The sequence below is a fragment of the Lutzomyia longipalpis genome, chromosome 1, assembly GCF_024334085.1.
Source record: "Lutzomyia longipalpis isolate SR_M1_2022 chromosome 1, ASM2433408v1".
Taxonomy (NCBI): Eukaryota; Metazoa; Arthropoda; class Insecta; order Diptera; family Psychodidae; genus Lutzomyia; species Lutzomyia longipalpis.
Window position 1 is genome coordinate 11,282,178 of NC_074707.1, and position 24,009 is coordinate 11,306,186.

General features: G+C 35.0%; 6 protein-coding genes across 7 annotated transcripts in view; 4 read left to right on the forward strand and 2 right to left on the reverse strand.

Moving 5' to 3' along the window:
- The window catches only part of LOC129790048 (solute carrier family 35 member B1 homolog), a 766,332-nt gene that overhangs the window by 439,243 nt on the left and 303,080 nt on the right, over positions 1-24,009 (forward strand). The gene's annotated exons all lie outside the window — the stretch shown is intronic.
- LOC129790119 (T-cell leukemia homeobox protein 3) overlaps positions 1-24,009 on the forward strand; it is a 442,143-nt gene that overhangs the window by 115,054 nt on the left and 303,080 nt on the right. The gene's annotated exons all lie outside the window — the stretch shown is intronic.
- LOC129790579 (uncharacterized) overlaps positions 1-24,009 on the forward strand; it is a 102,453-nt gene that overhangs the window by 35,878 nt on the left and 42,566 nt on the right. The window lies entirely within an intron of this gene.
- Positions 14,738-20,205, reverse strand: LOC129788832 (eukaryotic translation initiation factor 4 gamma 1-like). Its single transcript, XM_055825220.1, has 2 exons — positions 19,188-20,205; positions 14,738-16,154 (listed from the first exon to the last, which is right to left on the reverse strand). The coding sequence occupies exons 1-2, from the start codon at positions 20,053-20,055 to the stop codon at positions 14,758-14,760; spliced, it is 2,265 nt and encodes a 754-aa protein (XP_055681195.1). The 5' UTR covers positions 20,056-20,205; the 3' UTR covers positions 14,738-14,757.
- LOC129790177 (uncharacterized) lies at positions 20,553-21,523 on the forward strand. Its single transcript, XM_055827555.1, has 2 exons — positions 20,553-21,108; positions 21,175-21,523. Exons 1-2 carry the CDS (start codon positions 20,585-20,587, stop codon positions 21,467-21,469), a joined length of 819 nt encoding a protein of 272 aa, XP_055683530.1. The 5' UTR covers positions 20,553-20,584; the 3' UTR covers positions 21,470-21,523.
- On the reverse strand, positions 21,467-22,453 carry LOC129790378 (ADP-ribosylation factor 2). The gene is made up of 3 exons (XM_055827864.1): positions 22,233-22,453; positions 21,881-22,143; positions 21,467-21,804 (listed from the first exon to the last, which is right to left on the reverse strand). The coding sequence occupies exons 1-3, from the start codon at positions 22,297-22,299 to the stop codon at positions 21,592-21,594; spliced, it is 543 nt and encodes a 180-aa protein (XP_055683839.1). The 5' UTR covers positions 22,300-22,453; the 3' UTR covers positions 21,467-21,591.

The following is a 24,009-nucleotide window of genomic DNA, read 5'->3' on the forward strand; positions in this document are numbered from 1 at the left end:
AAATAAACAAATTTTATTTCTCTTTTTTGCCAATTAAAATGAAGTGATTTATTCTTGGAAATCTTCCGAAATGACCTCTCAGAAATGCACAAAACTTGAATGGATTTCCTGAGGTTTACTGAGGAAAGTGCAGCATAAGATTTTACCCAACAGATAGGAAGTACTTGCTCACTTTGGTGCTCAAGAGATATTAAGGATGCCGTCCAACACGCTACATATTATCATACATATGCTAGCATCAACACAGCAGAGAGTTTGTAGAGAATGAAGGAGAATGAAGAGAATGAAGTTTCACCATTAAACACTAGTTTTTATTTATTGTGCAAAACTATGCATACCATGGATAGACCGTAAGTGTAGGAGTTTGTTAGATATTCTCAACCTCGTCACTACATACTGCCGTGTTGGATGGAAGCATAGAGTCATGCACACATTCACTTGAATTACCATTAAAATTTGGAGTTTCCTCCAGTAGATGAGAGTTGTTGATGAATATGGCGCGCTTCACAGTCATCACCCACTTGTGTGTGTCCCCCTCTAAAGGATGTGTGCATTTTGAAGGAGGGAAAAGGAGAAATACCCGAGAGTGTACAGGAATTGCAATTTCACATATAGAGACAAAACCTCTTTCGGCAAAAACCCCAAAAAAAAACAACCCTTGCCACACAGAAAAAAAATGACAAAAAGTGGCAGTCAAATCGTCAATTTTTGCGAGTGGGCCACTCGCATAGACAAAATACGAATATTTCACTCGCACTCATTCGCACTATTTCTCGAAAATTTTCACATTTATTGGACCGAAATTGAACATTGAATTCTATAAATACTGATTTGCTCAATCACTTACACCAATTTAAAAGCAATATTTCTTCCATAAATAGCATTATTTGCCCAAAATAGATAAATAAAAATACAATATTAATTGATAAAATTGACGAGAAGAAAGCAAATGTTATAGCAGAAAAAACATTTAAAAGGTTTCTTTCACAAACACTAGCGCCGCGCGGAAATTGGGCGGAATTACCAATTTTACACATGATTTTTATTTTGTTAATTTTTCATCTGGAAAAACTATTAAAACACCAAAAATCATTATCTGATCTCATGTAAAGGTCCACAAAAATAAAATTTCTTCTCGAAAACATAAATTTTCGCATATTTTTTAAAGGATGTCACAACCATAGAAAAAATAATTTCTGCAACAGAATTTCATGACGATATGTCGTAGGATAATCCATACTTTTTCTTTTTTCGTCATTAAATAATTTCATAATGACTTTCAAAGTTTGAATTATTTTTTATAATTAAAAAAAAAAACAAAAGTTAATTAATAGACCCTTAAATAAGGCTGTGTTACAAAATCTTACGTCGCAGGGTTACTTTAAGATAACTTGAACTACTTTAGAAAGGATATTTAAAAAATATCGTCAAAAACTAATTTAACTTGATAATGTTTCATAAGACATTAATTTAACTTTATAAAATAAAATTTAAGTCAATCGGACGAACAATCCTAAACCGAAATGTCCGATCATAAATATTAAAGCTTATTATAAGCTTAATGGTAAAATATGAAAGTATATTAATATGGTTACGTTGATCAATTTTAGATAAAAATTTTTAAGCAATTCAAAAATGGCCGCCATTTTATCCGAACTTTTTTCCAACAAATGTAATGTAAAATAAATATTTTATTTTACCACCACGCTTTTTGGATGATGTTTCTCACATTTCCCATAACCATAAACTTGTTTTTCACGCGAATATTATTTTTTTTATTTTAATTATTAATTTATTTGTTTTAATTTAGGAAAATATAGATCTTATGAAACGTTATAAAGCCCTATTTTGTAGAATCAAGGATATGAATTTAAAAAAATCAATAATAGTTTGGTATGCAAGATGGCGGTCAAAAGAATTTGAGGGCGAAATCCCGACTGAAAATCCTTTCTAAAGTAGCTCGTGTTATTTTAAAGTAGCACTTTGCAACATAAGATTTCGTAAAACAGCTTAATTTAATTTTCTATAAATAATTTTTGGGTTTTTTTTTTGTAATTATAAAAAAAATATTTGCAAAATTTTGTAAATGATTGGATATATTAAGAATTTATTCAATGACGAAAAGAGAAAAAGGTATGGATTATCCTATGACATGTCGTCACGAAATCTTTTTGCAGAAGTTAATCTTTCAATGGTGTAACATCTTTTATAAAATGACCCAAAATCATACGTGTATGATGAAAATGCTTTTTTATTGCAGGAAAACCAGAAAAAAAACGTGTAAAAACGTTTTCTGGACTGAATATCTCATATACCACGTCTCTAGAAAATCGTGTCAGTGTTCTTTAGATGAGGCATTGCGGTAACGGGCAAATTGAAAATAAACAAGGAGCTTGTCAAAAAAAAAACCTGTCAAATGTTAGTGAGAAAGAAACTATCTACCATAGACTCGTAATAGTAATGTGCGAGTCTACCTGAGGCTCGCAGATTGAAACTGCGAACCATTTCACTCGCATTCACAAAATGCGAAAAATTTTTCTGTGTGAATATCATGCATCATGAGGCACATTCATGTCCCTTTCAGTGCTGTCCATCGATAAACAAAACCTTCCTTCTGCAAATACATATATATTGCATGCTGACCAAAAGGGATGAAATGTTCCCCTACAGAAGAAAGCTCTTTCAGTCCGCTCGCTACCTTTCTCTGACATCCCATTTGGCCTCTGTTGCACAAAACGGTCACACACACAACATTTATCACATAAAAAGTGAAGCTTGGCGTAGTTGCACTGTAGTGCGATGTGTGCTCCATAAATTAATTGCGAACGACCGATCACATGTGTGGCCCCATTAATAAGTAAATATTGAATTTGTACGAGCGAGTTTGAGCTTTAAAGCCATTCCTACAAATAAGCACATGGAGGTACATCAAATGGGAGAGACAAACATTCTTAAATAACCCATACACAAGGAATTTCCAAAAGAATTTCTTATTAAAACTTCAAAGTACTTGTGCATGAACAAACTACTCGTCCGACTAGTTCTAGGTATTATGACGAAGAAGCTTTCTCATGTTGTTGTTTTTTTGTGTGTGTCTTGTTTATTTCATTATCTCCCTGCTGTGTACAGCTACTAAAATATATAGCATTTTAGGACATGGGATATGAAATTTCATTTACTAAAAATTCTTCATTAATAATTCCCAAAAAAAGATATGCTGTGGAAAAAATCTGCTATACTCACCATCCATTTAGATAACATCCATGAAATTGCTGTTCTAAAGTACACCCAATACATAAATATGTGATACAAATTGCAGAGAAAATTTGTGGATGTATTTATTAAAATATGGTACACTATTACATTCCCAATATGTATAGTATATCTCCTTATGGCAATCCCATTTCAATGCAACTACATGTGCCTAACCATATTCAAACTGCTGCATGGATGTGAACAAATTCTACTTTCATCCCAGAGATATTATATATGACTCCTCTTTTTCATCATCCACCACTTGGGTGACGATTCACAGTGTATACTATATAAAGTTATTCAGGAACTTGCGTCTACAGTGGAACTAGAACTGAATGAATAGGCTATATGGTGGGGTAGGAAGGAGCTGCTGACGGTGTGGATACACAGAGAGTGAGGTAGAAGTCTCCCTGATTTACTGCGTGACAGGTTTTGGAAGCTCGCAGCACATTTTAATCCTCCATTTTGCATAAAAAGAACTGTGAGTGAAAACACACGAAGGAAAAAAGAGGAAATGACAGAGTCTGCAATCAACTGCAACACATTCTGACATTATTATTGAAAAGGATAAAGTTTTGGTATTCAAAGAGAAAAGTTTAAGTACATTTTTCTGTGAGATTTTTTTTTACATATACACCCTATACACCATTCATTCGACCCTCTATCCAGAAAATTACGTGAAATATACATACATATTATACGAGTCTATATAGCTATGGGAAAATTCCATAAGAAATGTAATTCGTATACTCAATTGTAAGCATAAATTGAATTTAATTCAAATTTGAATGGATTGGTAGTGGGAAAATATTGTGCTTTACGGTGAGGTGTTTTCCGAACTAACTATATATAGCGAACAACACTTTGCAATTACCCATAATTGGGAATTCATTGAATATATAACGTGAATTCGTGAATATTGGATATCAACAAAACACTTTTGATAAATTATACAACAAATATTGAAGTGTAATGTTTCAATTTTCAATTCTTCTCTCGTTGGTATGTTCTCTTTGACGTTGTCACGACAAAATAAATTGTATAATTAATTATTCGAATTATTTCCTAATAAAAATTACGGTTAATTACGAACTTTATTTTAGGGTTCGATTCTATGAAAATCTTTTATTATCTTCTCTTCCCTGTCTTACAATTAAGAAGCTGTTTCGATTTCTGATAAACTGTTATAAATATTGCAAGAATATGACGGTATGTTTTTTTTTATCATTTGTGCTTCAAAAGAAAATTATAATTTTCTAGAATCTTTTTAGGAACCTTCTAAAAGTTTTTGATTTATTAATTGTAAAAATCTTACAATGATTTTCTAGTTTTTATAAAAGAAATGAAAATATTTTTTAAAGAACCGACCCGTTAAAAATATATTAATTCATTATTTTGTTAATCTATGAAAATTGAAGAAAAATTTTATAATTGTTGCACCTAAATAATCTAAAATTTTTTTGTGTAATTTTCAATTATATAGAAATTATAATTTTAGACACATGAGTATTAGTTCTAATGCAAATTTGAACATTATCCTCATCAAACAAACTGATGCCTGCATTAAAATATTATGTGGAGATGACGATGACCTCTGTATAGATGAAATGATTATGGGAAAATGGTAAGGATGGATAAATGTAAAATAAATGTACGACATACAGCAATATGGTTCATTTGCAAATGTTTATACTTGATTCATCTATCAAAAAGATATATGAATATATATATTCCTACAAATTGTAATATGTACGGGATAATACGTTGAAGTGGACATTTCAAAAGCAAAAGCTTAATTCACATTTAAATATGGAGAAATATTTTAGCACTCCCACACAGCATTCACACACGATAATCCTTCAGTTAAGGTACTCTTTGTGGGGGATGTCAATAAAATTTTGCATATATTTGGATAATATGTGTATGTGTATACGCTTGTGCACTAATTACATAATCACCGGGATAGTTTGTATGTTTGCTATATTAACGACACAATAAAATCCCTCTCACTCATTGCCGGGATACAGTTAGCCATTGAATCCTCTATATGTATATGATGTATTGATGAGACCCACCCAGAGGCCCACCTATAGCCGTTCTGTCCTCATCGGAAGTTCATATATAAACCATTAGTGTCATGATTAATATACCAAACTTTTGTGCATAAATTTTCAATGAGTTCCGCAATTTGTTCCTCTAATAATTTCATTGCTATTGAACTTTAGTTTCAATACAAATTTCCTATCCACCCCCCCCCTCCATAATGTTCCATTTCATGTGTGAAATATGCAATGTAAAGAATTAACATAATGTTTTTATGCATAGTTAGGCAAATTGGACAAATTCATTGAATATAATCCTAATATTATGGGAACCGTTGTTATTAGTTGCTTTGTTAATTTTCAATCATTTTAAACTATGGAAATGATCTATGTATGTGCTCTGTTGGCGATAATTTTGATATGTCATTAATTAATTTTGGAATTAAAATTGTTTTTAAATAAAATGAAAAATATACCCAGATGTATTTTTAATTTTTTTAGTTTTTAAACGTTTATACGTTTATTTTACTTTATCCAATTAAAATCAAAATGTACCAAAAAAGAGTTCTAGAAGTGCAAAATCATGGCATTCTTATCTGTTCTCTTTTCTCGTTGTAGCTAAATTCTAGTCTTTTACTGAAATTGAAAAAAAAACTGAAAATAAAAGTTGAAAGAGCGATAGTAGCGCCATTTCTCAGAATGCAGTAGTGCATGAACTGCCCATTTGGATAAACTATATTTTCTAAACTACTCTACGAATCAATGTGCAGTCATTATGTACATGTAGTGATAGCGGTAGGAAGGAAATCGAGAAAGCTCCTGTTTTATATACTACCGCCACATGTACCCTCATACTCATCCGCGGCTCATGTGTGTCAAAATGTGCATATTTCACGTTGTAGATATGTTTGGGGATGCGACGACCATGTGTAATGGCTTCAATTGAATTTGCTGAATTAAATTTACAAAAGAGCCATACTACATGGTGAATATCGCTACCATTTGCCGAACTCTACAGGATAACCACCATTGCGCGATAGATCCAGCCTGAGCTTTATTATTATTTTGTCTCCCAACAGAGCCTTTGAAAACCGCCCTTTTTAGCTGTGATTCTTTCTTCAAAGAAGCACAGCTTCTGTGTACACTCAAAAATGCAAAGTCGTCAGATCGGGCTCAAACTCGGGATGACCACGAATTAGGGTCCCCACATTCCAAAAAACGTATGCGCCAAAAATCTTTCCGTCCGGCCGTCCGTCCGGCCGTCCGGCCGTCCGGCCGTCCGGCCGTCCGGAACCTTTCGCTAAATTACAAGAGAACGGTAATAGATAGAGACTTGCGGTCAACGGCAAAGTTCATATATCGACTGGAAGACATCCGATTATGAAGTCAAATCCCACCCCCCACCCCCCTGTCCGCCATTTTGAAGCACCCCCAAATTTTGTTTTCGCTATATCTCAGCCCCTGTTCTAGCTAGAGGTCTGAAATTTTGATATGTTGTAGGGGCCATCAAGACCTTTCCAACGATACCTCATTTTCGAAAATCGGCCAAGCCGTTTAGCCAATATGGCCGCCACAATTTTTCATCGAAAATCGGCCATAACTCGAGAACGGCTTGACCGATTTTCATCAACTCAGGCTCAAATGAAAGATATTAATGAGCCCTACAACTGCTCGGAACATTGCAAGTTCAAAAAATGACCGCAAGTGGCGCTAAAATCGAAAACAAAATTTTCGATGAGTTTTCGATGAATATCTCGAGCACCGCTTTATAGAATTGCTTCAAATTTTGATATGTTATAGCTGGCTATAATATCTTTCATCATGCCAAAAATGAAGAAAATCTATGTAGCCGTTCCGAAGATATCGCTTTTTAAAGTTTACATGTCATATTTTGGTGATTTTATATCAAGCGCAAATGAAAGGTTTCGCAAAACCCCAATATTTTATGAAAATTTCATTAAAGATAAATTACTGAAAAAATACACGATAAATTTTTAAGCTTTTTTCAATTTTTAGCAAATGTGGTAAAACATTGCTCCGAAAATTTAGGAAAATTATTTCTAAAATTTCGTGGAAATTTTTTTAATGCCGCGTTATTTCATTTTAATAATACACCACAAGAGAGTGTTTGTTTTGCATTTCCACACACACATGTGTTTTGTGTAGATCTTTTAATACGCTCTATTTGGATAAAGTTGTTTAAAAAAAATTTGCGGATTATGTTTATCCAACACCCTTTGATAAATATTTCATTCAAACATCCATTAAACATTTTTAAATACCCTGTTAGCATCACAAATTCCATGGGTAATTTCTTAATTGCCTACGCTTTTCCCCCGGCTATTATGGGCTTACTCTCTCTCTCATTCTTTTTTTTTCCTCCTCAACAGTAGTCACAACACCACAAACAGGCACAAACTTTTCCATCTACCCTCGAATAATTTCTCTCTTGTTGCCACTAGCTGAATGGATAAACTAGTGATTTTCTGGCTTTCATCCTCTTTTTCTCTCACTTCCAATCTCATGCCCGGAGCGAAAAACACCCACAAAACCGCGCCAGCAGAATGGGTGGACCCCGTATCAGGAAGGGGAGAGAAATTCTGGGTAATATGGTGATTGTTGGTGTGTAAAAGTTGTATGCAATTGAGTAAAAACATTTCTCTCCTTTTGCATTGATTTAATGGTTTGCGACATGGTTTGGCGGGAGGGAAGGCACAGAAAAGCGGGAATTCCACACATTTCCTCTTGCAATGCCACCCCCCGTATGTGTGGTCCTCATATCACGACCCCTTGATTTGATTGCCTGACGCCATGTATAGCCCTCAAATTATTCCCAGTGGATCATACATTTATTTATTGCTGTACAGTAACATTTTGAGATATTGAATTTTGCTGCGTGCCCGATTGCAGCCAAAATAAAATGCCAAGATAAAAATGAAATAGAGCCATGAGTCATCGCGACATTCATCATGGGCAAGTGATGAGCAGACAACAAGAGAGGGTGTCTCAGATTGGTTTCGCATGGTTTACCCCCTAAAAAGGTTCTCCCCTCGATTTTATGTCTCTGCCTTGGCTCCTTTTTAACTTTATTGTCTCGTTGATTTTCATCTCAACTGCACGCATAAAAATATAGCACCCAGAAATGCCGAAATTTAATTGAAAATTAAATTTTCTCATGAAGAAAAGGCTCTTTGAATATCTAAGAAAATTGACTAATCTTCTTTCCTAGAAGAGATAATAACACGTACAGAAAATATTATCGAAGAATAAAAAAAAACTCTGTATGTACTTAATAATGTGGAAAAATGTTTATTTTTTTTTAAATTATATAGAGGACGTAAATTATCGTATGTTTACTCGTTTAAAAATACTTCAATAAAATCAACTGATTATCCGCAACAGAAGTGCGCTAATTGAAGCCTCCTTCATAATTAAAGGACTCTATTCACGGTAGAATGATACGGTGGATAATTGATTGAAGCACTTAACACATATGATTTATGGAACGAAAATTTGAAAAAGGGATACGAAAGCCCTATTTGTGAATTTTTGAAATAAATCAATGCTGAATTTTCCCTGTTGATATGGAAAATTTATTCTGGTTTATCTTTAATTTTTAATTTTCCCTGTCACACGTGTAGAGAATTGTGAAAATGTGGATCACTGATCAAAAATTTAAAATTGATTTTCTGAAAAGGTATTAATGATAATTATTTTAAATTATTGCCATAAGGAAAGATCCTTAGAAAATTTAAGGGAATTAATTCTGTGCGTCACACCACCCACTCTTTCCTTTTCATGATATTTTGAGAGACACACTGTCTAACAAAACTTTCAAATAATCACTTTGAATTATTATTTTTAAATTCCCTAATTCACATGACATCTGGTTAATCAGGCAAAATTAATCAAAAAAAAAAGTTCAATTTCTTCTGATGAGTCATCCCGCTTTGTCCTAAAACGTGCCATGACCGGAGTTGAGTTTCTTTTTGACATTTTTCGTAGTTCGTAGACAAAAGGGGAGATGCGAATGGCAATGATGGAAAGCCAAAAGGAAAAGGGAGGGTTTGAGCGAAATTATCCTAAGGAGGGTTACAAGTATTGAATTAATTTCTCCCGCGATGAAATACATTTAACCTTTGGAATGCGGAGGCCTTGGTAGTTACGTAGAATGCGAAGGTGGGGTCGTTGAACGACCCCAAGAAGAAGGCCAACTTTCTCCAAAACTATACAATCTGGAGTTGTCGGGTTAGTGCCTATAGATTCCTTATATAGTCCTCTTGCCCCTTGCATCACAAATCCGCCACCCGGAAACACGCAGAAGAAGATATTAGGGAAAAACATTTTTCACTCATTTTTCACACTTTCTTCGTGAGAAATTTGCCACGAAGTTGACCGCAACTGCTATTTTTTTTCACTACTTCCCCACATTCCCCTCACTTCCCGCAACGTGATAAATGGCAATATTTCTCGAATATTCTTTATTGTTTTGCACATTTATATGCTTCTAATTATGTTTTATGTTGTTTATGTTACTTATTCGCGATAATTCTGACACTGAGATGGTAAAGTGAGAAAGTAAACACAACCCTTCAACCCCCTTCAACCATATGATTTATGATGTGACTAACTTCATTCTAAAAAATTTTCCGCAGCATGGCCGTTACACCAATTTTTGAATTCCCTTCTTCTACATTTTCCTTAATAACTTTTCTTGTGGTGGACGGATTGAGCTGAAATTTTTACACAACCTCCTCAGATAACCAAAGAACTTATTTCCAAAAGATGGGAATGGTATCTTTTATATTTATGAAGATATAACACGAAATATAGCGCTGGGGTCGTTCAACGACCCCGCTCCGCATTCCAAGGGTTAATATATTTGCTCATCAATCTCGGTATATACATTTTTCCATGCGGATTGGTAACCACAATTAGATTTTAGGGGACACACGGCCGTGTCTCTCGGTTCAGTTGTTCTGTTAGTCACTCACTGAGGGGAGAAACAAAGTGGGAAGCGACCCAGGAGATCGTGCGGGATGAGCAAACTCCGAGGGTGGTGGTGATGGCATTTGGTTTGTGGCTTCATGTAAACTATAAGGTCTATGAAGAATATTGAATATTCCATTCAAATTTTATTAAAAAAATACATTGAAAAGATTTCCCTCTTTCTTATAAAGTAGATGCTTTTTTCTTTAAAAAAAAATGCATAGCAATGTTAATTCAAGCGCAAAATGCAATATAAAAGTTATTTTTTTCTCTTTTCTTCTTGCTCTGTATTTCGCAACTTTTTGTTGATTTTTTTGCCTTCGATAACGCCGAACTCCATTAGTTTTTAAAAGAATGACTTTTAAAAAAAATTAAACTATTCGACTTTTATATCAAATATTTTATTTAAATAGATTCCAGTTGTGAGGTAAAATAATTTTTAAAAAAATCATTTCATTGTTCCAATGTTATAGTCAATTCGTATTCATTACATGTACTTTGGTTTAATAATGAGAATTAATTACAAAGTCTCTCAGATGTATGTATGTATATAGGTTAGGACTAAAAATGTAATATATATATAGCATCAGGTGAACATACATATATTATTAAACAAATAAAATGAATGGTGAATAATTGCTTTATCCTCGAGCGAAATTGTGTAACTTTTCCGAGTTTTTCAGTCAGAGCACCAGATGAGTGAGAGGCGGCAAACTCAACGAAAGCTATCTTCCCCTAATTTGAGCGGGGTTGCTTTTTGTTATGCCAAGAAGGATTCCACCCCCACTGTTCGTCAATTGATTCAAATCCAACAAATACCAACACATCCATGCTCCCTGTGTGTATATATGAAGGGAAGTGAAATCCACCCCCACCCTTTGTGGGCGCACAATCATGCGCTGTGAATTCATTAAAAGTACACACTCATTTAGAAATCCATAAAATTGTGGCATATTTTCGGGTAGGAGGAAAAGAGATGAGGAAACGTGAGTGGTCGCAGTGTCCAAAAACCAAAAATTCCCCTCATTCCACCCCAGATATCGCTTACACATACGTACCGCCGCATGTATATCATTCCACAAATTTATATAATATGTATACTATACATTATTTATTGATAGATTCTTCTACACAGCCAGTATAATCACGATGCTGAAGGTATAGGACGGAGGTCGTGGGAGAAGGAAAATCCTTGACTAAAGAGAAAATCCGCTCTTTCTTCGACACTTTGCCTTTGCGTATCGAAAAGATATAACACAACCACCCCACTTTATTCAAACCTCCCCCTCTACCCTCATCCCATCGAATGTATCATGCTGAAGAAGCATTTAAAAAGCTTATACTTAAGTATAATGTAGTATATACATATATAGCTAAATATGTATAAATAGAGAGTAAAAGATGAAAAAGCTAAACCACCATCGCGGAAAACTTTACATTACACACATTTAATATTATTAATTCCCCATTCAAAACATAGCTACTTGAGAAGAATTAATTTGTGCTAAGTGGCTACTTAGCGTAAGGAAGAACTTTAACTAATTGGAGAGAAACGCAATGTACCATTAAATCAATATTTATTAACGTTCGCTCCTCTATATATACACAATTTGAGAGAAAAGCACACTTTTCATTCCTCCACCCCTATATGTCATATCATCTCAACAATTCAACATTGCTTTCATGTATCGCTTAAGGCAATACATTCGTATACTATACGTTATACATACCCCATATAAGTACATATGGGGTACATGTTGGTTCAGGTAAAAGTCGCAATACTACATATATGTAATATGATACAAAAAGCATTCCCCAAAAGCTAATGCTAAATGCAAAAAGCTTACAGAAGCAACGATTCCCTTAATGGTGGCCAACATAAAAAATACATATAATAAAGCTAGCACTAGAACTAATTGAGGAAGAGAGAAAACAAAATACAAAAGTATATAGTGCGGAGAATCACTCGAATATGGGACTTTCATGAATGTAATATTTTTTTATTATAGTACATAAATTATATTGCGGGAGGGGGTGGGCTGATTCAGAAGTCATCATCATGAGATCGTGCGTAAAAAAATGTGAATGAATCAAACCACAATTAAGGCAACCTTTAACAAAAAAGAATATTCGATTTATATTTTATTTATTTTTCTGGTACCATGCTTCAAATGAAATTGTATTAATTATGGTCCAGTAATTTTTAAAATTCATAAGGGAACAAATTGCTAAAATTATTTACATTCAAATATTTATATTTTATTGATTGACAAAAAAATATTAAAATTATATGATAATTGAGTTCAATTAACAAATAGAATTAGTCTCTTTCATAGCTGAAATGAATGCAAAAGCTTAGATAATTTAGGCAGATTTTAATTTCAATAGGATACATGATAGGGGCGTAGTCACAAATTTGTTTAAGGATGTGGTTTCCTTTTTAACCAATTTAAGGATAATGAAAACGGATTAAGAAACGTCTTAGGAGTCGAGATTTATAAAGATTCAATTTACTAATCTATACTAGCGACTGTTGCATTTGAATCAATAGTTTTTGAAAATTTGTTTGTGTATAGCTCTAACGTTTGATGCTTCTTTTCATTCGTTGGATGTTTGTTTTGAGGTTTGACGCTTAATTTCTTACGTTTCACATTTTTAATCATTTAAAAATTCTATTTCCAATATTTTTTAAAATGTATTTTAGCCTCGAAAAATTCTTGTGATTTCTAAAGAAAAGCTTAAAATGCTTGAACTGCTCTGGTTACATCTGTCTGTTCAAGATTAAAAATTCAATTAAATTCAAACTTAAGGGGGGTCTCTTTTGAGAGCTGGTGAAATTAAATGTTTTTATTTTTCTTGTAATTTTTCTTAGACTTGGTTTTCAAGTGTTGGCCACATTTTTAAAGACATAAGGAATGGTCATGTTATTTTGGAAATTCTACAGGAACAAAATGGCCAAAATGTGAGAATTTCAAATAATTTTTTTGAGCACAAAAATCTATTTTCTAAATCGAAATTACTGAATTCTTATCAGTATTTCGCCATATTTAACAAGAGTGCAAGCAAATTTCGAATTATTGGTTTCAAAATTGGCTTGAAAATCGCTCTTAAAATCCCCGAGTTTCCAAAATAACGTGACCACTGACCCATCCCTTATTATTGCAGAATAATAAAATCACTTTCCGCGATCTTATGCTTTTCCTCAAAACACAAAGATAGGTTTTTCTCAGGATCTACTGGATGGATTTTGATGGGGTAAAAAGCAAATGGAAGAGGACATACCAATGCATATTTTGATGTACCAGAATTTTGAATTTCTATTCTGGGGCTGAAAAAAAGTGGGAAAATATGACTTTTGATTTTTCTCCTCATCTTATAGCAAACTCTTTTAGAAGCCCTGACGAAGATCCCATTGAAATCGAAATTACATTCATTATATTATCACTATACAGCACCATTCACAGTTCTTGGTCATTTTTAAAAAAAAAAATATTTCCTTAAAAATATTCCATTTGCCTGACTTTTCATTCTCTCTACGTAATTTCCATTGAAACAAATATGCTTTAGGTAAGGTACCTCTATATACCATCACCTCGTACCAAGCACTTAATTTAGCACTTCAATTGTCATGTAATAAAAGAGATGTGTCGGTGTAAAAGTGCAGACTCACTATGTACTTCCGGTGCTGGATGCTTAAGTAAACAATTGACCCATGGCACAGAACTTGGTCAGCCGGAGGTCAGTTTTCTTGGCACCCAACGATCAGCACGTTCGCATTTTAGCCTCCCTATATATTCAGACGAAATACAACAGCAATTTTCCTTATGTACCACCACCATTCATATATATATACAATATTAAGAGTAGAAACAAATATGTACATAGAGAGACTTCCTATATAATGGACGAGTTGCAATGGCACTCAATTCACAAACTGGCCAGCTAAATGATTCAATTATAGCTCTCGAAAATGGAGCATTTGTGAAGTTTCCTCGAATCTTCAGCACCCACCCGACCACATTACACCCAATTCAGCAGTTGATTTATATCAATTAGATTTAGGTACGTACCAAACCCCCATTTCTCCACCACCTTTGGGCTACACACATTTAGGCCAATTATATTTAAACTTCTTGCTTATTCCACACACGACAAAATTTACCGGTATACGCAACTTAACAAAATTTCTAACTTATCTCACACTTTACACACGATATATATTGAAGAAAGTTCGGGGGATTTTGTCAAAGAGCTAAAATGTCCCAAAAACAATACGGCAAAGTAGTATTAAGTACTAAAGCTAATCTATCAACTCAAGCATATAAATTCATTTAGGATTTTCCCACAATTTCCTTCGATATCTCTTTGTTTCCAGCTAGAGGTAAACATGACATTAAGGGCTCAAAAGGATTTCATAACTCAAATTACAATAAAAGAGAAAAGAAAAATTTAAAAAAAAATGAATCTTTATTCACATAGGTTTGTCCGTATTCCATGTTTTCTGTAAATCCTCCAAATCCAACACCATAAATCGAATTCGACTTGGGAATTTTTTCTTCTTTGACGTCATGATCTTCTTCAGTTGTCCAATAAAATTAATCGATAAATTCTTCTCCATCCTGTCCATATGTGCACCAATTGTTGCAATCAGCTTACACATTAGCTCAACAGCCAACGACGTGCCAACATCGAGAAGTTGCACTGTGCACTCCTTCATTATCTTCAACGAGAGCAATTTGAAATTGAAGAGTTCCCCCACGAATTGAATATTCCCAACTGTTTTCTTCTTTGCAATGTCATAATTTTCATCATTCACCGATGCATCGTCAAATTTCTGCGATATCGCAATGCAATCCTCAAAGGAATACTGCACCTTCGTAATGAGCTTCCGGCGGAAATTCAAACCACCATCCCCATTCTTTGGTGTTTGATACATCTGTGCAATTTGTTGGCACAATTTTGTGTAGCACTCATTGAACTTTGGCTCTGCCACTGCCTTCTCAAAAACCAAATCAATCACCGCATTTAATTGTACAGGTGTGATGATTTTCAATTGTTTCACCTGCCCAAGGAGAGCATCAAAATTTGTTGGTGTTATCTTATTCAGGACACTTCGAAAGTCTTTTAGCAATTTCTCATTGTCAACACCTTCACCACAATCGACTGGCTGTTTGCTGAACGCAGACGGTCTCCAAGCATTTTCGACTTCATTTAGCTTGACATCCTCATGAATAGATAAATTCACGTGAATTATGCCAGATTTGGCTTTCACTGCAGATTCGGCACATCCTTTGGGTGATAACTTTCCCCCACCTACACCCACTTTATTCTCCTGTTTACTCCTCCGGGTCTTCATCTCTTGCCCCATCGTGATTATGACATTTTCAGAGTCTTTCAATGCATAATGCGGAAGTAAATTATTCACAATGAACGTCCTCTTGACATCAACGTCTCTAATAACGTCAGGACATTTATTCAGGTCCATTATATACCTTCCACGTGTCCTGCAGTCCCGGAATTTATGCATGAACTCCAATGTGTACCTTATTTTATTCGCTGACGCATTGTGGACCACATCAGAGCTGTCGTGGCAAACTTTTTGCATTGCATCATCGCTGCTTCCATTGAAATCAACTTCATTGACTTTCTTGCTTCTGCTGCTGGATGAAAAATCCTCTTTCATGTCCACTCCATTATCAGTTGTAATCTCATTGAATCCCCCCTCGTTATCTTCCGTGTCCACCGAATTCTCATCTTCCTCCATGATGTCCTCGCGTTGAATCTCGTAGTTTGACTCATCATCATTTTGATTTCCACTTTTAATTGTGACTTCATTATCCGATACATCATTTTCTCCTTCGTCGACATCTGTAGAACAATTTTGAAGCAAAAAGAAAAAAAAAACATCATGACTTTTTACGACTGTGCCTTTTTTTTTCTTTCAAGCAAACCTATTTTAGGAAAGATAGAATCACAGCTAGAACGTATATAGTACACTTCTACATTAATATATACATTGAATGTAGAAAGCAGAATGAATAGAAGGAATTTATTGAGTCTTTCTTTTAATTTGCCTCCAAAAAAATTATAGCTAATTAGTCATGAATAAAATTAATCATTACATAGGTACACCGTTTGATCTCAATTTCCCAAGTATTCATCACATAGTATTTGTAACTTATTAAGTATGTACTGAGAGTATTAAATATTGTACATAGAGAGAGAACTCGTAAGAAATAAATCGAATATTGTAATAACATGAAAATGTTCAAAGTATTTGCCATCAGAATGGTAAGAAGGAAAGTAAATATTTACTAGGAGTCACATTTATTCAAGTTTTTTTTACGCCTATTTCTTCGCGACTCTCCGCAGACAGTGCTATACATGCCCTCGATATACAGGATAATATGCATTATAAAGTATATCAATTTATTTATATGCAATGTACGTTAGTAATATAAGAAATGCATTTTACTTTATTTCGAAAATGTTGAAAAGTTTATTTGGATGGTAGCATTAATAACATTATTCCCCCAATTCTGTTGTTACCAAGAGGTAGTTATCTGAAGGGAAAAATATTCAAATCTAATCGGATTCCTTTAAAAGTCACTCAATAAAGGTAAATTGTATTTTTTTTTAATAAAAGAGGATAAAAAAGTCAAACAGATATAGGGTTGATTCTGTTCAAATTCTTTTCTTTTTCGTCAGTTAGAGATTTTTGATATTTCTATAAACCATTTTTAAGAGATTTTGACAGTTTCTTTTTTTTTTCTTTGTATTTAAAAAAAATCCCCTTTCAGCAATAGAAAGATTTAGAAATAATTGTCAAAATAGGATCAATTCTTTCAAAAAAAAATCTTGTCTTAACTGACTTTTCTCATTGACGTTTCATAAAATAAAAACAAGTGATTTGTTAATCTAGAAAAGAACCAGAAATATCTTTAAAAAGCCTTAAAGGTTTTTTGTATTTTAACCCTTTTAGGTCTGCGATCAATCTAGCGAGCTGATTGAACTAAAAATAATTTTTATGGGTTCCTTTTGAGCTCAAATAAGATATTTTTAGCAAAAAAAAAATCTTAACTAAAAAGGATCTCCTTTAGTGGTCATAAAATGATCAGGGATTTTAAAGACATAGTCTTGTACTAATTTGGACTCAATATTTAAAAATTAGCTATACAAAATGAAACATTGTCAAAATCGAGTCTTTGGATCAGCGCGTATGACCCAATGGACCTGAAGATTAAAAAAATTAAAACAAAATAGTCAAAATCTTACAAAATTTTCGGTATTTTATGATAAATCTTTTAAGTGAAATAAAATGGAAGAAAAGTTTTTTTTTTTACAAAATCGACCCTATAGTTTCGATTATAAAATAAATTCACAATCAATACACTAAAATCTGCTGAAATCTGATAAATGTTTAAATCTACTGATTTTATAAATTGATAAAACTTTCAAGTTTTGGTGAAAATTAGTAAATTGATAAATTCTCGACAGATAAATTCCCCTTCAGTAGATATGAGCTAAAAACATGAAACACGAAAAGTTTTGGTTGAAGTTTAGTTTATTCATAACTCCCCTGATGTGATATTGGCTATTTCAATCAAATTGAACTTTAGCCGCATAAAAGACCACAAACTTTGGCAAATAAATCGATAGTGAATTCAGTGACCGTAAAAGGAAAATATACATATATATGTTGTATACCATAAAAGCTCCATAAACACATTTAAAATTCATCAGGAAGGAAGTTTTAAAGCTAATCCAAAAGTACCCAAATGCATAAATGCTGTCAACGCTGAGAGCATTCAAAAACACAATAATTATTATTGAAAAGTGAAAAGCTCCACATTGCCCTAGGTTAATACTCATGACCTGTAATCCATACAAGTTTGGCTTGTTTACAAAGCTTTCCCCACAGCATTGCACACCTAGTATATTTTTTTCATTATCCCACAAAAGCTTTGAAATGTCGATTTGAAAAAGGGAACAATTCTAATTTTGCTTCAAAAAAAAAAACTTTTAAATTTAAATGCTTTCAGCTTTTATGCTTTTTAAAATATTATTTTGAATGAAAGTATTTTAAACTACAATTGTTTAGTTAATTTTGCAATTTTATTCAGTTCAATTTTTTTACTGTTATTTTGAAGAATGGCAAAGTTGATTTTATGTTCATGAAAATTTTCCCAATGTTATGTTCTCTTCAAAATCAACCATTCAATATTGTTTATAGAGAGCTTTGAAACCTTTTTTTTTGTTGCATTTAATACCTATACTATTATATACAAAAATTCCATTATAAAAGATGTGGTTTTTCCATCAATAAAGCTCAAAAAAAAAACTTTTTACATTTAAATCCTGATTGTATGTATATAGTTTTTATTCTCCGCTTGTTGCCTGCAAATCCAGTCAAATGGCAGAAATTTAAGTGCAGATAAAAACACTCTCTGATGAAAATTAAATTATAAGCGTGAGTTTCGTAGATGGGATTTTTTTTGTAGTGGATTCATCTCATTAGATAGATTGCAAAATGGATGAATCTTTTCACTACTCTTTAGGAATTTCCATGATAAACTTTAATTCATTAATAAATCTTGCAAATAAATCTAACAATAAACTAAGAGAGAGATTATTAAAACAAAGCATCTGTCTGAAATTAAAGCCAGGAAGGCATTGAGATCTTAGAGTCTGTATATTGTTTCTAGAAGCATATAAAGTTTGTCTGATAAAACAAATTAAGTTTTCAATACTTAATCCAATCTAATCGTTCTTAATGGTTTTATCTATGTTCAACGTAATGAGTTTTCTACAAATTAGGCATAAAGATGCACAAATAACACAAAAAAATAAAATAAATTTTACTTTTTAAACAAAATTTTTATTTCTTAAACTTTTCCTTACCTCCAATCACATGATCCTTCCCTGAAGCATCATCAGTTGTGTCGGCAGAAGGAACTTCTCCTTTAAAAGCTGAATCCTGACTACAGGAAACGATCTGCTCAAATTCAGTCTGAGACACAAAATCCTCCTCATCGGAAAGCAAATTCTCCTGCAGGAAAGTCACTTCAACTGATGAATGATCCTTCTCAGTTTCCATTGGATCCAATATTGGCTCATCAGAGGTATCATTGGGAGGTGTCTCCACCGACATGTTGTCCATACTCGAGGTTTGCCGCAAGATTTCCAAATGTTCCTTCCGGATGTCCTTTTGGGATGACGGATCAACAATTGCAATCGCATTGGGCGCCTCCTTTTCCCAGGGCATTTTTCGCACAATAGGAATTTTTGGGATTGGCACCGGAGCAAAACGTGGCTTCTGTGGTGCTGGGCAATTTGTATCCTTGAAGCCCATTGGGAATCTGGAGGGAGGCATCGTTGGGGAAAAGATCGGTCCCATGGGTGCTCCAGTGATTGGTGGAAGAACAACCACATTTGTCTGCCCGGGAACTGGTGCCGAGGTAATTGGCGGTGGTGGGAATGGAATTCCGAAAGACGCAGGATACGTTGCTGGTTGCATCAACACGTGCCCGCCGTGAGCCATATTTAATGGCGCTGGTGGCATAGTTGGCACCATTGATCCCATCGGCACAGGAGCTGGGAATCTGTAGTTCACCATCGGAGGAGGCCATGAGCCTTGCAGATGTTGCTGAAAATTTTTCCTCGGTTCATATTTTCCGGAATTCCCCCCTCTTGCTGCATTCTTCTGTCGCTGATTGTGTTTACTTGTTTTGTGCTTTGGCGCACGTCTCTCATGTCCATTGTTTTGCATTTCGATCTCTCTGCAAATTGGCACGAACACAGCTTCCAAAAATTAATCTCTTTTACTATTTTTTTACACTTGAAAATTAAATCAAAGCTTTTTTTGTTTGCTTTGAAAACAAATTCAACTTCGCCAAAGTTCTCTTCGCTTTTTCTCGTTATCGGGCGAAAAGCGATCGCTTCGCCGCCATGATAAAATTCAAAAAGTCCGCCATACAAACGGTCATAAAAAACGATCGCACTGGACCGGAAATGTGCAGGAAAAGAGAAATTGGTGGAAATTGGAAAGGAATGCTGCCAAATGTGGCCAAACGAAAGCAATTATTTCACTTTACACTGCGTGTGAATATGATTATTCTGTGACACAGACTCATTTTCTCAGCAGACTAACTTAACGGTGCCATATTTGCTGTGTTAATTGTTCTACAAAGATTAATTAGAACCCTGGCATCTTCTCTTCCTCTTCCAGCACTCTGGGAGACACAATGAATTGATCTTTAGTTCTTTCTCAGTTACTTCCTGACATTCGTGCTAGAAAGATGAAATTCTTGGGAATCCTCGCGGTGTGGCTCTTTTCGCGCTCTTTTGCTGAACCCGTGATGGAAGTTGGGCCGTTAGAGAGGGAAAAGCGTTTTATTATTTTCCCACCGACATCTCCTACGCGTCATCAGTTTATTTTTGGTATCGGTATCCCTCTGGATTTGGATTCAATAGCCGTGACCACGGGATATGTCTTCAAAGCACAATACTTCCTGCCCACAAAACCGGAACAACTGCGTATAAGTCCAATATGGGAGACCAAGAAAGTGCGTCGGGATATACCATCAGCATCAAATTACTCTCAATCCGAGATGGAGTTTGATGGTCACAGAGAGGTCTACAATGTGGATAATGTGCTCATAGAGGAATCACCAATCGCCGTGGATGAGGAGGATTACGAGTGGATGAAAGAGGATGAGGATGAATTGCAGGAAGTCGAGAAAACATTCGAAACTGATGATGATTTTACCGTCGATCACACTCGATGGCATATCTACAGAGGATTAGAAGCCATTGCTAATGAGTAATGATTTACTTTAAATCCCTTTTTAATTCCCACATACGAATTAATTACTCCCCTTTGGTATAGGCATGGATTTGGGGGACGAGCATGCGTGCTGAGGCTTATTTGTGAAGCTGCAGAGGTGCCTCTGGATCAAAAGAGCGGGATTCTCTCTGAGCTGGTTCACATCCTCCTGACCCCATCCACGACAAACGAGAAAGTTTCCCAACACTCGGATAATGAATATTTCAGAGCAGAACAACTCGGGCAATCTGGTGTATCGTGCAGTCGGGAATTTGGCGAATGCAAGGGCTCCCTTCTGGACATCATCTCCTCCGTTCACGACCCAATGGTTGATGAGATAGTGAAAATCATGACGTAATTTTTAAGAAATAATTATTTTTAAAATAAATTTACGTGCACAACATTCTGTGCCATGGGATCCTTTTCTTTCTTTTTTTCTCTCAAAATTCACCGGGATTTTACAAAATTTGGTGAGATATCTTATTTCTTAACTAATTCATTGGACAGCCAATCCAATCCTTCGTACAGGCCGTGTCCCTGCGTGGCACAGGTCGCCTGGATGTACCAACGGCGATTTCTCATTTGATTCAAGTTTAATTTATCCGTAAGCTCAGCCGCGGTCATTGCATTGGGCAAATCTTGCTTATTGGCAAAAATTAATATTACAGCATCCTTCAGTTCATCTTCCGTCAGCTGAAAAAGCCCCCCGAAAACAATGAGAAGAATTTAATCACCTGACTACATTCTTACGGATTTTGCTGAAACTCACCATATTTTGCAGTTCTTTCTCAGCTTCTGCAACACGTTCGCGATCATTGGAATCCACCACAAAGATAAGTCCCTGTGTATTCTGGAAATAGTGTCTCCACAGTGGCCGAATCTTATCCTGACCACCCACATCCCAGACAGTGAAGCAAATGTTTTTGTATTGAACTGTCTCGACGTTGAAGCCAATCGTTGGAATGGTTGTTACAATTTCCCCGAGTTTCAGCTTATACAAGATAGTTGTTTTCCCGGCTGCATCGAGTCCCACTGAAAACACACAAAAAAGAAAACACCCCGTCATGAACCCTCCGTCCGGAAGAGCCCCACAAAGACAACACAAAACTCCATAACCTCACCCATGAGAATCCGCATCTGCTTCTCGCCGAAGAGACGCGAAAAAAGGCTGGATATTGTGAGTCCCATTGCTCAGTGTTGCCCCACAGTGCGCCGCAGACACAATACTAATAATTATCACTCTCAATTGGGTGGAAAATGCAAATGCCACGTCAATTTCATCAAAGAAATAAACGCAACGCAAAAATTTACTTTGTGTGAAAAATAATGACAGCTCGCCGCGTCTTCGTGTTTGTATCGGAAATCGTCACGAAGTTACGCGCGAACAGTGACGTGCACCGTCTCATTTTTCTCTTCAACAAAACGATGTACCAAAAAGAGCGCCAAATTCAAAAAGTAACCAAAAAAGCATAAAGTTAATATGGGGGCGCTACGAAGGAGGGCTCTGGGAGAAAAATTAAGATCGTTGGTGACAATCGCCTGGTATCAGTAATCTCTGTACCAAACATCGCGATCGGACCAACGGTGTAGAAATGTATAGCTACAGCTATTATACAGAAGATGGAAAATTCATTCATTTCTCTTCAAAATAGAAAAAAGTGTTGTGTGGGAAAATTGTAGGGCAGTAAATTTCCTACAAAATAGTGCTAAAGAATTTTTTTTCATAATATCTTGTGTTTGATAAAAGACCAAAATCCGCCAAAGTGGTAAAATTATCCTAATTCCTCTACATAGGTTTTTGGGCGGGATAGGGATGTTTTCGCCATCAACCCTTATTTAAATGTACATAATTGTTTGTACATAGTATTTATTGAGAACATAGGTGATTAAAAAAGCTTTAAATTATTAATACAAAAGTAGAATTAACCTCTAGGCCGCCAAGCGGGGTCGTTGAACGACCCCAGCCCTATATTTCGTGCTATAACTTAATAAATATAAAAGATACCATTCCCATCTTTTGGAAATAAGTTCTTTGGTTATCTGAGAAGGTTGTGTAAAAATTTCAGCTCAATCCGTCCACCACAAGAAAAGTTATTAAGGAAAATGTAGAAGAAGGGAATTCAAAAATTGGTGTAACGGCCATGCTGCGGAAAATTTCTCAGAATGAAGTTAGTCACATCATAAATCATATGGTTGAAGGGGGTTGAAGGGTTGTGTTTACTTTCTCACTTTACCATCTCAGTGTCAGAATTATCGCGAATAAGTAACATAAACAACATAAAACATAATTAGAAGCATATAAATGTGCAAAACAATAAAGAATATTCGAGAAATATTGCCATTTATCACGGTGCGGGAAGTGAGGGGAATGTGGAGAAGTAGTGAAAAAAAATAGCAGTTGCGGTCAACTTCGTGGCAAATTTTTCACGAAGAAAGTGTGAAAAAGGAGTGAAAAATGTTTTTCCCTTATATCTTCTTCTGCGTGTTTCCGGGTGGCGAATTTGTGATGCAAGGGGCAAGAGGACTATATAAGGAGTCTAATGGTAGTGACCCGACAGTTCCCGGTTTTATAGTTTATGAGAAAATCGACTTCCTTCTTGGGGTCGTTCAACGACCCCACCTTGGCGCTCTAAGGAAGCTCCAAGGTCTTGGCGGCCAGCAGGTTAATGAAGATTTTATAAGCGTTCAAATCACGTGGAGTTAACGATGACATCAGCTTGTGTTGAGCGTGTTAAGCTTTGAGAGTGGATTTTGGGTCGTTACTTTTTTTATAAGGTAAGTATTTTTGAAAATTTTATTAAAAATTATTTAAAAAAATAAGCCATGATTTTATGCAATTTTCCTCGCGAAGAATTGATAAATTTCTAAATACGTAAATAGAGGTTTTAGCTGTGTTTC

Coding starts and splice junctions, on each gene's coding strand:
- LOC129788832 (XM_055825220.1), bottom strand. CDS start 20,055: ATGCAAAACAATGGACATGAGAGACGTGCGCCAAAGCACAAAACAAGT. Junction 16,155..19,187: donor GAAGGATCATGTGATTGGAG/GTAAGGAAAAGT, acceptor ATTGTTCTACAG/ATGTCGACGAAGGAGAAAAT.
- LOC129790378 (XM_055827864.1), bottom strand. CDS start 22,299: ATGGGACTCACAATATCCAGCCTTTTTTCGCGTCTCTTCGGCGAGAAG. Junction 22,144..22,232: donor GCAGATGCGGATTCTCATGG/GTGAGGTTATGG, acceptor GTGTGTTTTCAG/TGGGACTCGATGCAGCCGGG. Junction 21,805..21,880: donor AGAAAGAACTGCAAAATATG/GTGAGTTTCAGC, acceptor GGGCTTTTTCAG/CTGACGGAAGATGAACTGAA.
- LOC129790177 (XM_055827555.1), top strand. CDS start 20,585: ATGAAATTCTTGGGAATCCTCGCGGTGTGGCTCTTTTCGCGCTCTTTT. Junction 21,109..21,174: donor TTAGAAGCCATTGCTAATGA/GTAATGATTTAC, acceptor CCTTTGGTATAG/GCATGGATTTGGGGGACGAG.